General features: G+C 35.7%; 1 protein-coding gene across 1 annotated transcript in view; it reads left to right on the top strand.

Annotated features, from left to right (window-relative positions):
- The first annotated feature begins 1,725 nt into the window (after window positions 1-1,725).
- Window positions 1,726-13,340, top strand: part of LOC131063960 (mediator of RNA polymerase II transcription subunit 17) — an 87,013-nt gene continuing 75,398 nt past the window's right edge. Inside the window, exons 1-3 of the mRNA XM_057997965.2 lie at window positions 1,726-2,155; window positions 2,320-2,446; window positions 3,375-3,570. Coding sequence (XP_057853948.2) covers window positions 2,358-2,446; window positions 3,375-3,570 — 285 coding nt within the window. The 5' untranslated portion in view covers window positions 1,726-2,155; window positions 2,320-2,357. The remainder of the gene's footprint in view (window positions 2,156-2,319; window positions 2,447-3,374; window positions 3,571-13,340) is intronic.

Genomic DNA, 13,340 nt, shown 5'->3' with positions numbered 1-13,340 from the left:
GTTCCCTTGATCCTCATAAGAGGGGATCTATCCCCTGCATGCCCTTGTAAATGATTTTGGGGGAAAATGTGGCTGACAGAGTCACTTAAATTTAAGCTTGATGACACAGTCACCATTTTCCAACAATGTCCCACTTAAAGATTGATTGGGCTCCACACCAAATAATCTCCCACTTGGAGACTAATTAGGCTTCACACCAAACATCTTCTACTCGGAGATTGATTTTGTAGCAACACCACTACACTTATGCCTCCCACTAGATCGATGCATTTGCACTTGGCTTACTTTTCATTTCCATGATTATCATTTGTGAAGGCCGCCAATAACTGAGTAGGAAATTAGTTTGCTATGCCCTTAATCTTAGAGTATACATATGGTTATGAGTAGTCATCTTGCAACTACTTTAACTTCTAATAAAGTCATATTATCATTATTATATTTCTATTTAGTTATTTAAGTTAGCCTTTAGCCTATATAGCCATATTTAGGTCGGCCTTGGTGATATCCTAGACATAAGTATGGTATATAGGAGGTATGGGTTAGTTATTATCATCCTAATGAGTATTGAGTTGTTATTGAAGGGTATTGGAGGTACCCCCCTCAAAATGGATTATGAGGTTGCCCCCTCAAAGAGGCATATTATTATCAATTATTTTTAGAATATTTCCTATAATATTCTTCATGTGCAATTTATTCATAACAACTGGCATTAGAATATGATCTTGGCACCATGAAGGTACTTTATGAATATATCTATGGGATAACCAATATAATTCAAACCCTAAATAAATTAAGGTATTTAGAATGATAACTGAGTAATTTGAGATGGAAACATATTGAATTGACTAAGATGGAGTAGGGCTTACTTAAAAAATGACACAATGTGGACTTTGATCATTATGACATGAAAAAAAGAAACTAAAATTTAGAATTGGATAAATGATCAAAATCCTTATGACACATGAGACCTAAGAATTTAAGGGCTGGTGATAGGATCAAATTAACAAATTGGTCTTAATGAACCAATTTTCTCTTGACGAATAGAAATAAACCTTTGATACCTACATAAAATATTTGCCAAGACAAAATTAATTTGTGTAAGGAAATTTAATCATGCTAATAAACACAATTGAGACCTAATATAACATAGAGGAAGTGTGATAGAGTTTTTTGGTAGTAGTTAGACCCCTCATGATCTAATAGTGATTGAAACAAAGAAGTTATCGAGGTGTTAGATAAATATGTGGGAATAGTAGAATCTAATAATAGCTAAACCTACAATTATTAATGATTGATATACTTTAGATGTGTTGTTCTAATTGCTGATTACATGATCTCATATGATTCTGTAAGTAGAATAAACTAAATAATACTTTTAAATACATATAATCAAAATCATTTAATACATTAATTGAAGAAAGTGATCATATTTAAAAAATTAAAACTTACAAATTTTAAATTGAAATTAAAAAAAATAAAAAATTCATTCCAATAATATACCTAAATACATAAAATCAAAATCTTTTAATACATTAATTGACAAAAATGATCATATTTAAAAAAAAGTTAAACTCGCAAATTTTAAAGTGAAATCAAAAGAATAAAGGCAATTCATTCCAATAGAACTTAGCAAAGATGCAATCTATAACCCCAAATGGAAAGGACTCTTTGAAATTGGACGATAAATGTTTTTGAACTCGAGGACATAATAAAATGTTAAATTTTATTTATATAGTCGGCACCAAAAGAAACCAACTAGACGCGAAAACCATTTTCTTTTCCCTCTTTCCCTCGCCCTCTGGTAATAACAGCAGAAATTCACTCCATTCAAAAAAATCCCACTGGAGGAGAACCGTTTTTTTCCTTGTTAGATCGATCTCGCCTCATCGAAATTTTCCTTTCCTAGACGGTGAATGCGAATAACTGACCTTTGATTGCATCGTATTCTGAAATTTGAGTCTTTCTCATGATTAATTCAACACTGAGCTGAACAGTATGGGAATGACAAGGGGCTAGTTGGGAGCTCCCCTTTTTTTCTTTTTCAAATTCTGCTAAAGGCTAGTATGGCATAAGTGCTCTTCTTATGCTGGAGCAATGGATTTTCCTTTGACAATATATGATTGAAGGCAGATTATTACCCTTGTTTGGCTGCACGGTATGACTTATTAGCCAAGCTTAGTCGTATGTGAAGTTGGATGAATTGTTTATGTGTATGTACACTAAGGTCACAGTCTTCTTGTTCTCCATAAAGCACACTCAATTGATTGCATTATTCAAGTCTGAAATAAATGTGGTTTCCTTATCTATTAAACCCTACAGGTATCCCTGATCTGTACGAGTAAAAGAAGCATCTTATAATGGCAGACGATCCTCAAGTGACAGTAGATAAACTTCCTATAAAGCGATTGGAGGCAATAGAAGAAAATGGCAACGAACATTATCCACCGTGAGTATACAGCGCACTTTTTAACTTTTGTTCCATTTGGGGATATTTCTGTTAGTCCGAATGCTGTATTATTTTGATTATATGCTTACAGGAAGCCTATACCTTACAGTACAAGAAGGTTGTATGGGCGCAGTATTTACCTTTCAAGCATGCAAGTAATCCATGAGATTTGAATCTGAGCCCTCTCCGCTTAGCCGGGAAACATTATTGTGTCTAGCTGTTATATTGAGTGTCAAACCCAAGATATGCACATCTTGACCAAACTAAGCGAGTGGATTTAGCTTCAACCAGAAAGGAAATCGGACTAGGATTAACTATATAAACAATACAATTATTGCAAGGTTATATCGTCACTGAGAGCTGCTTCAGACTTTATGGGTTCGTCCTTTAGAAAGTTATATCTGTGTTCTTAGTTACTCACTCTTACACAGATGCACACCCATTTGCACACAGACACACTCATGGGGCCACTTTGTCTTTTTACTAGACCATATCATTTAGACCACGGTATTAGGTTTTAATAGCTGATTACATCTACTCGCCAAAGTCATGACAGAGCGCACCTGTATCTGGCCATGTTAATTGTGCACCCAAGTAGGCTCTACAAGCCATGGAAGGACGATAACTGTAGTTTGCCCCATGACATACATGCATGGGAACGATGCAACGTGCACCATTGGCAAGGGAAAATTTTCACATACGTCGTAGCCTGAAATTTTCTGGGCCGAGCTCTTCCTGTACCTTCTAATGAATTAGTGAACCACATGGAAGGCACTTAAAAGTAACTGTTATTATTCTTGCCGTGTTGTTTCTAATTAGAGATTTTAGATATAGCTACCTTTCTGTACCCACTTTTAACTTTTTATTTATTTATTTATTTTTTATGTTACAAAATTCTGATTATGTTTTATTGTTACTTTCTTTACAGTGAAATCAGTCAGGAAGAGAAGCCTCTTACATTACTTCGTCGCATGGATTTTGGCATGTCTATAGTCAAAGATTCAAAGAAGTCTAAGAGTTCTAATGAAAGTCAATCAGTCCCTACCTGGCAATGGCAAGGTCTGGTTGAGAATCTGCATGAGGCCCAACAAGAACTTTCAATTGTCCTTGACCTAATTAACCATGTAAGTTTTATGTGTTTTTGTCAGAATAGTCTGTTTTTTGTGCTTCTACTTTTTAAGCTTGTTCCAGAGCCTCTATCATGTAATTTGACATGGATTGCCAGCAAGAATTTTCTGACAGAATTTTAAACAAATGATTTGTATAATTTGTGTGCACCACATCGATTTCTAGCAATTTATTGCAAAGATGATTTGCACTTTAGTTTTAACAAGAGTTTAATTTGACACGTTGACAATTAACTAGTAGAATCACATGATTGGCAGAAAAAAAAACCATTTAAGCAAAGTTACACCAAAGAACACCAAGATATGGTGAGTGCATTTTAGGTTGACTAACCTCCTGAACAATTTATGGAGAAAAATAATATAATTGCAATGTGATGTATCGTTTAGGCAGGCAAAGCCTTTTTGTTTGTACTCTGAACAGAAGATGATCTAGGGAGAATCGAACCCTCTATGGTCTGCATCCCAATACAATTTAGCTAAAGGTGTATGACAAGATTGGAAGTTCAATGGGCCTCGGTTTGATTACTAAGCACTCTTTAAAACACAACTTGGAGGGCCCAAAGGATGATGGGATTTACTCACCAATCCTTCCTTTCAAGAAGGCATTTACTTGACATCCCCCTTAATACCATCTTTTTGTTGAAACCAAGGTAGGATTGAGAGGGGGGAGGGGGGAATCAGTCCAAAACACAAATTAAATGCAGCACATAAACAATTAAACTTCAACACACATCCAACACATGAACACCAAGATTTATACGTGGAAAATCCAAACAGGGAAAAACCATGGTGAGCACCCGCTCACAAGAATATATCCACTGTGAATAGAAATGATTACAAATGGGAGTTCACTGCTTCGGACTTGCACACCAAGGCTAACTACTTATGGGGCAAGATACAAAGAGGACTTGCAAAACTTGAAGCTAACTGCATTCAGGGCAAGATACAAAAAAATTATTTGAAAAGAAGGATCTTCTGATCATGAAGCTGTCCTTGAACTCTACATCAAGCGACCAACATCAACACACACACAACTCTGATCTCATCTTCCAACACTTTGTTTCAACTCTCTGTCATAGTCTTAACACAACTTGCATATCATTCAAACACAACTCTTTTTCTGCTCTTCACCAAACCTCCGATCTTCGCTATTCACCACATCTACTCTCATTTACATTCCATGCTCATGCTAACTCAATCATACTCATTCTTATATACAAGATAGATCATCAAAGCTTAAACCAAGTCAGCCTGAATCAAAATATACTTTCTGAATAAAAAACACACATGCTGATCCACTCCAAGAGAAAGAGAGGACCAAAACACATCTTCCAAAGATTAATTCACCAATCCGCAATCACCGGAACATAACTAACAACATATCCACACGTTACACAACCATATAAGCAAATATCGATCAAAACATACTCTCCAATGCAAACAACTCAAATCCGGATCTCCACACGCTACGGTGAGACCCATAACATATCAACCACGCTTCTACAAATCATATCTGGACCTAAGGATAGGTCAAACATAGAATCTTATAAGCAACAACAACCAATGCCACAACACCCAGAGAACACAAGGATGTTTGCGGACCACAAAACCATCATAAACATGATATTGACACTATATTCAATAAAGATAACAATAATACTCAACACCAACAGCAGATTTTGGACCCAAGCACTTCCGGAACAACCAACAAATCAATTTGCACCAATAACACAGCAAGATAAATCTACACCACAAACATTCCGGACCATTCCAGAACAATAAGTTTGACATCAATGACAACCACAACAACATATCAACACATACTACCAACACTTTTTCAAGTTCAATCAAACTTATGAACTTTGGAGACGTTTCTCCAAAATGTGCCTTTGTGAAGACGTTAGCTATCTTTTCACCAGTCTTACAATTCTGGATAACCAACATCCCCCCTTGAATCTATTGCTGAATACATCCTAATAAATCTCAATATGTTTAGTCCTGGTTTGTGCAACTATCTTGTGAGTGGTCTGAATAACTCCATCTTCATCAAGAAAATGTGTGGCCAGCTATCTCTGTGGAAGTCCAAGCTTATTCAACAACTTATGGACACGTGCTGCATGCTGCATTCTATGTGTAATGTTGTAATGCCCCCTAGTGGGACCCTCTTAGATTCTGATTCAATAATCTCTGCTGTGTATACTTCTTCCTTTCTTTTCCATTATCCCCATGCATACCACCAAGAACAAGGATGTTACTGCCTGTAACTTAATAACAGTTCTGATCTGATCTTATCGATGGTGCTGTCAATGGAGGCTTTTGATATTTTTCATTTATATCTCTCAATGTGAGGGAGAGGTTACACCTCTGATCTTATCGATGGTGCTGTCAGTCTAATCAAGTTGCAGAGTGTTGAAGAAGCTTATCAAGTTGCAGAGTGTTGAAGAAGCTTATCAATATGCCTTGAAGGCAGAGGAGAAGCTGAACAAAAGACATGAGCAGAAACAAAAAGGTAGAGGTGGAAGGTTTTCCGGAGGAAGATTTCAAGGAGGAAGGAGTTATTTCGGAGGAAGAGTAACCTGTGCAGATCAGAATAGAGACAAGGAAGCTAGTAGAGATGGTAGTTCATACTGGAAGGATGATAGAAATTTCTACCAGAGAAGAGAACTTGATGGATACCGGAATGAGGGTTATGGAAAAGAAGACAAAAGACAAGATAAAAGAGTGTTTAGAGGAACTTGCTTTAAGTGCGGAGGAGAAGGATATCGTGCTTTTGAATGTAGGAAGGCAGAGAGTAGTGAGAGAACAACATTGGTATAAATTATTATAATAAATTTTTATTTTTTATTTTTAAAAAATTGCTTGTAAATTATTATAATATTTATTATAAATAATAAATATTATAATAATTTTATAATTTACAAATTTCAAACAATAATCATAATATTAATAATTTAATATAGTTTTTGCCTCCTATCGATATCTTAAAGTTACTTTAATAATATATGATATCGATATCATAATTCTCCCAAAGTTAAAATGCATACGGCATAACTAAAGGCCAAAAAAACATTGAACAAAAAATTAAAAACAGCGTTGGGCATGCAACGCCAGGTAGGGAGGAGTTCATGGCAGTAGGGAGAAATTCACGCAAGCAGGCAAGGAGAAGGAGATGAATGATCATTGATTCAAATTTCAATGATATTACATAATTAGAATTAGAATCAGAATCAAGACTCAATGTTATTATGTTGCTATGATTAAATTTCAGATATATATATATATAGCTGTCCCTTGCCGTCCCCTGTTCCGGGGAAAAAAAAAAGTCCTGGAAACCCGTTTCCCCGTCCCCCCCATCCCCCAGTCTCGGAAACTCGGGGTAACATAGGAGAAGATAGCAAGTAATAAATACCAAACAGCATTCAGGCAAAAATGGAACAAGAACAGATCTAATACAAGTGAGTCAGATTCAGGCATACAGTGATTAAGCATTACATCAGTGATTTGGGCAAAAACTAGGGCATTTACAAAAGGGGACATTACAAATGGGTATTAGAGCATCGTTCTTGCCAGCCCGAGGGAACAAAAAAAGATATGCGTGCCAAAATTGGATGGATTTGATGTCTATGTAAATGGAAGTATAGGGATTTATTCACATGGTCTCATCGGTTTAAGTTGTCATTTATAGCAGCTCCATCTTTTTTGGAGTCGATTGCATTTCAACCCAAGATCACCTTACAATTTGGGGACATTAGGTTCACTTGTATCAAACAATGCATCAATCTTCTTATCCTTGACTAGTATCTTGATATGGAATAATTTAGTGAGTTGTGCTGCATACATGTACCCTTACACCATGGCAAAGACAATATCTAATTAATCTTATAACTGCAAACATGGTTACTCATATAACAAGATTTACTGGACAGTCATAAGGAATTCCAAAATAATCATGAGAATGTTGAAAGTGCTCTATAAAGCTAACAGTGGATGAGAAAGAAATTCAGAAACCTGCAAAAAACATTAGAGAGCATAGGGAGGAAGGCTTATAGAAGTGTATTACATACTAAAACAGTCATAAAGACCGACACTGTGATAGGTATATGAAAGCATTGCATGCAAGCACACAGGAAATACTGAGAGAGAGTTGAAACAAGGAAACATAAAGACATAAACACCAGATTTCTCGTGGAAAACCCTTTTAGGTAAAAAACCCACGACATCAAAAAGCTATTAACAAAAAAATGGGCACCAACTCAAAATACATAAGCGAGCACCAACTCACTGAGAGCACCAACTCTCTTTGAAGCACTGACTCCAAAGATGAAGCACCTACTCCACCAAAAATTGAGGCACCAACCCCAAAAAATTCTTCTTGACTGATTCAAATCTGAAAAACTCTCTGTTCCACAGCTTCAACAATTTAATCACAAGTCTGCCACTGATTTCTGGATTGATATTATCATAATTTGACCACTCTCAAAAACTGTTAAAATCAAACAATATGCACTTAAAATACTCACAACTAGACTTGGTATATTTTCAATATTTAACGGCACACTCTTATATCAACAACTTTTACTCTGTGAGCAATAAAGAAACTTAATCTCTGATTTTAAATGAACAGCATTCCGTCCTTTAACATGATACGTTCATGATCACATGCAGTCCAAAATCATATGCAGTCACCATTCACTGAAAAATAACAATAGTTGTATACACAAAAATCCTCCTTTTGAACTGTCTCTATCACAGCATACTCCTGTCACAGCATTTCTATTACTGCATACTCCTGTTTTTTCATCACTTACTGCAAAAAGTATGTCAGTCACTAGCTGATCAAATATTTGTATATTGCACAGCACACCAACCATATCTTTTCTCGAATATACTCAGACCTCTGATTTTTTTACTGAAGACATCACACAAAGCTTTCAATGCAGACATTAGTAACTTTTCAGTCACCACCTAAAGCTCGGAAACTTTAATAAAAGCTGCAATAAAAAAGTTCCTAGCCACCTTTACGTCTTAGCTAAATTATATGTTTACTTCCATCGAACCCTTCCTTTTTCTTTGTTTTTACCAACTGACATAAATCACAACTCTCTGTTCAATTCAACGCTACCTTACTTAGCAGCCATGACGCCCTTCATAAAAAGCCCAGGTCAGAGAAATGTTAACGCAGCACCAAAAATAGGAGGCGTTACAAAAGAATCTTAAACTGACAAATCGCAGGCACCTAGATCCATATCGTGTAATGTCCCCTACTAGGTTTAGGCCTGTTTAACCATAATTAATCTATTTCAATATATGACTTAAATTAAATTGATTAGGAGACAAATCTATCTTAACATGAATCAAATCTGTGACATTCCATAGTTCAATTAATTTATCAATTATTAATAAGTAGATTGTTCATCTACTATACTAGATAATTAAGTTTATTATCATCCATAGATCTTAATGCAAAGTTTAATCCTTTTTACTACTCCATTTTAAGGAAGCAGGAGATGACTATGTTGCCAAGCGCTTGGATAGCAAACTCAATAAGCTCCCTCAAAGTTTACAGATCCAAGCCCTTACCCTATCTTGGGACTATGCCCTCAAGGTTTACGGGATGCTGATCCCTATCCTATCTTGGGAATCATCCTATTGGTTGGATTTAGATTGCCCCTCTTGGAAACAACTCAACCCTATCTTCTTAATTACTGACAGTAGTTGCAAGAATGAAATTTTATTTACATATTCTTCTTATTGTCTATTACCTTAAGAGTTCTTCCTAATTTACAGCGAAATTATTTTTTTTTACTGATCAAGATATTATATATATATTTCAGATATTATTATTTCAGCCGAATATTCTCAAAATGAAACATTAATAATGTAACAATAATTGTCCAACATACAGTTGGCGGCAAGATGCAATTTGCTGACATTCCCTGACTCAGCCTTTTCTCCTTTTTATCTTTCCTTATCATTTGTTGCCATTTTTCGTAACTTCCTATTCCTCTCCACTTCACATATCATGGAGGCTATTTATTTACCTCGGTTGGTGGTGGAAAGCCACCCTTCAGTGGCAGCGACCCCTTTGAAAGGTCGCTGCCTTTCGTTTCTTCTTAATCGGAGGCTGTCATGCTCATAACAATCATTATGATTTGATAATAACACCATTAATAATTTATTCTTATTTAATTAATTAATATAAACTTATTAATTAAATAATTACTGTTAATAGTGTATTTATATTCTTGGACTTAATTTATTATTTTTATTTATTTCTGATTTCATTTGTAGATTAAGGAATATGATTACCATATATTAATCGATTCATTATTAAGTAGTGCATTCAAATCTTTAATTTGAATGAACAAATAACTCATAATTAAATAATTAATACATAAGCATATTCAGATACAGATTAATTCTATTTGACAATATGGGGATATCATAGTCCTCCCCACTCAAGATTGCTTGTCCTCAAGCAATTGACAATTTTCTCAAACTGAGTCATCCACCAATAAAATCACAAGTATACATATGGATATATGAAGACACGAAGCATACACGAGGTATGCACATGAATGCATGAAGACACGAAACATACATGAAGTATACACACAATACACTTAAGGGAGTGAGGCATGAAACCAGAATACATGTAATACAGATGAATGAAACATGAAGTATAAAAGTATGCAAGGCATGAAGCATCTATGTAGGGTACAAAGTAATGCACACAAGGCATGAAGCAATAGATACAGAGGTGCAAAAAGCATACATATAAAATACATATGGAGTAAATATGTGGAAAACACTTTATGCATGAATCCAATACATCAAGTATGAATCACATGCATGAATACATAAGACATGACACACGAATACACATAAGGTGTAAAGAACGAAGTATACAAATGGAAGCACATAAGGCAAGAAGCATTTACGTAAAACATGGAGTCTGCATGTAAGACACTAATACATGTAAGGCATTAAATGTACGCATGAACTATATACATGAATTTACCTAAGGCACTGTTGATGTGTATTTTGTACACTATCAAACACAGAATAAAATACCTAAAGGTACCTTATCCTCTCTTGAGTAAAGCCTCTGATTGCTGAAGATGTCGCGAAAAAGGATCAATCAGGATGACTCCAAGGTTCTTCGATGTAGGGTCTCTACGTGTGGATAAGCACCAATGGTCGTTGTGAATGCTATTTCATCAAGGGGCCTTACGTTTCCGAATTGTAGGAACAAAATTTCCTAAAACTAACAAGCTCTCAAAAAAAGATCAAAAGATAGGGTTTGCAAGAGATGAATTCTAATCTAATCCTACGAATGACTCAATGTAGGCTAGACTTGGTAAGATTCTACCAATTTCAGTATTGCCAAGGAATTACAACTCTACTGGAATTGATGCGATCTTCTAAGGTGATTAGTGATTTTTTCGAATCATCAAGAATTATAGACACTACCATAAAGGTACATATCAATAGTTCAATAATGATTGAAGGTTTAAGCAATCCAAATATCTCCAGTTGACCACACAAGGCGTCCTTACAATCAGTAAGAAGCTAGTGGTTTGGAACGTGAATCTCACCAAAGATCAAGCCCAACACTTAGTCCTTCAAACTTAAATGCTACTTCGACTGAGAATGATTCAAGAAAGTAAACAACCATGAAGATAGCCACAAGAATTGCAATAAAACACCATAACTTCAATATTTTATTGATCTCAAAGCCAAAATAGACAACAATTGCTTGAAATTCTTTCTTCAATGCTCAATCTTGCTACAAAATAACTTTCTTCTCTCTAATATCTAAAATCTGATTTCTAATCTCTTATCTAATATCTAATGACAAAATGAAAATGAGTGAGGGTATATATAGCATCCTCAATTACAATGAACGGCCCAGATCAAAAGAAGATCAACGACTGAGATTTTGACACCTAAACCCTAATTAGGGTGTTTATTACAAAAAGTTTTTTTTTTAGTTGAACAATATTAAATGCATAGCCAAATATTTAATTGGCACGAAAATCTAGGAAACATAGACCAATGATAATTAAGGTGCCACATCATCTACAACAACCTCTCTTCTAGAACCTTATTTCCTTTCCAATGCTCTTTCTTAGCATATGCAATGAATCTGGACACAATTCCTTCAATCTCAGCAATAGGAATCTCGGGAAGATTCCTCATTCGTTCCTCCAAGTGGATAACCTGATCAAAGGCCTTGAGAAGAGTCGCATCCCATCCATGTTCGAGTTCTTTGATCTTCTCAATCAGGAGCATAGTAGCGAACATTAGATCCCGTTGCTCATCCGTGATGACATTCTCATTTCTGCAAAAGATGACCTTGGCCCTTTCTAGGCTTTTGTAAATCATATCTTTATGCTCTGGAAGATGGAGAGCTTCACTTATAGCCTCCTTCGAAAGGTATGCCAAAGTGTTCCCTTCCTTGGACACGATCGATCTTGATTGTGGGTCATAATGGCGAGCACATTCGATCATCAGCTCATGGCACTGGATTGCTGGAGGGAAACCGGCCGCCTTGATGATGCCACTTTCAATTATTCTCTTTGCGACAGGTGATGGCTTGCCAATGTAAGGGACCTCCCGAAACTTCCTCACACTGAAGTTTCCTAAGTTGGTATCTCCAATGTTGCTCCACTTGGACACGATCTTGGTCTCCAATTCTTCATTCCTCTGATCTTCCTTCATGAGGGCTGGACAACTAGTGGATGCTCCTGCCTTTGGGGTCGCCATCTTGACACCTACACAACATTTCATGATGAGTAACATATTTCGCAACGTAGAAATATAGAAATAAAGGAAGATTTAAGATTTTAATTAGGAAACTTCATGATAAATCTTGAGTTATCATTTCCTAATTAACTACGCAATTTTCAAAAACTAAAGTTCAACATTCAAAATTTCCATAATGGTGTCAAGGTGATTTCGCCATACCTCCTTTTGAGAATTAACTCTAAGAAATGATGCAAAAATAGGAGGATTTTGGCTAGGCAAAATATAGATCGAAGTCCTCCTTTTAGCAAAATGTGCCTCCTTTAGTCTTCACAAGCATCAACTCCACCACCTTAAGCCTCCAACACTTAGGATAATTCGCTCCAACTAGACCAGCTTTCGCACCTTCTTCCTTGTTCTCCAAGTTCGCACTTGAAATAATGAATGAATGATGATTAAAATTGCTCAAAACACCCCTATTATATAGGGCGCTCACCACTTCATTTCCCTATAGGCCGACTTGATGAAAATAGGACAAAAAATAAATAAAATTAAAAAGAAGAGGCCGACTTAATAAAATAATAAAAATGATACCTCAAGCGCTCCCTTTTTTAATTTTAATTTCACAAAAATTAATTTTAAATGCCTTAATAATAAAAAATCGATTTTTTGAGGCTCAAAATTAATTTATTAAATGCTATGCGCCTTTATTAAATGCCAATTTAATTAATTCTTTTTTTTTTTACTTTCGAAGTTGATGATTTTGGCATTTCATGCGATTTGGAGGATGTCAACGTTGGGATATGGCAAAAATAAAGAATGCGAATAACTTCGCTCTGGTCCCTTGGGGAGGGACAGGAGCACTTTTTCATTTTTAGGCTAGGATTCTCAATTTTTTGAAGTCAAACCTTCGTTCATCATGTTTTAGAAGATCCTTCCCATCTCATACAACTTTGCCTTAGCATGATCTCGGAGGGAATTTGTTGTTTCATAAAAAGCACCCTGGTCCTTTAGTGAGG

Source organism: Cryptomeria japonica, chromosome 11 (genome assembly GCF_030272615.1).
Source record: "Cryptomeria japonica chromosome 11, Sugi_1.0, whole genome shotgun sequence".
NCBI classification, from domain to species: Eukaryota; Viridiplantae; Streptophyta; class Pinopsida; order Cupressales; family Cupressaceae; genus Cryptomeria; species Cryptomeria japonica.
This window is presented reverse-complemented; position numbering and strand designations above follow the sequence as displayed.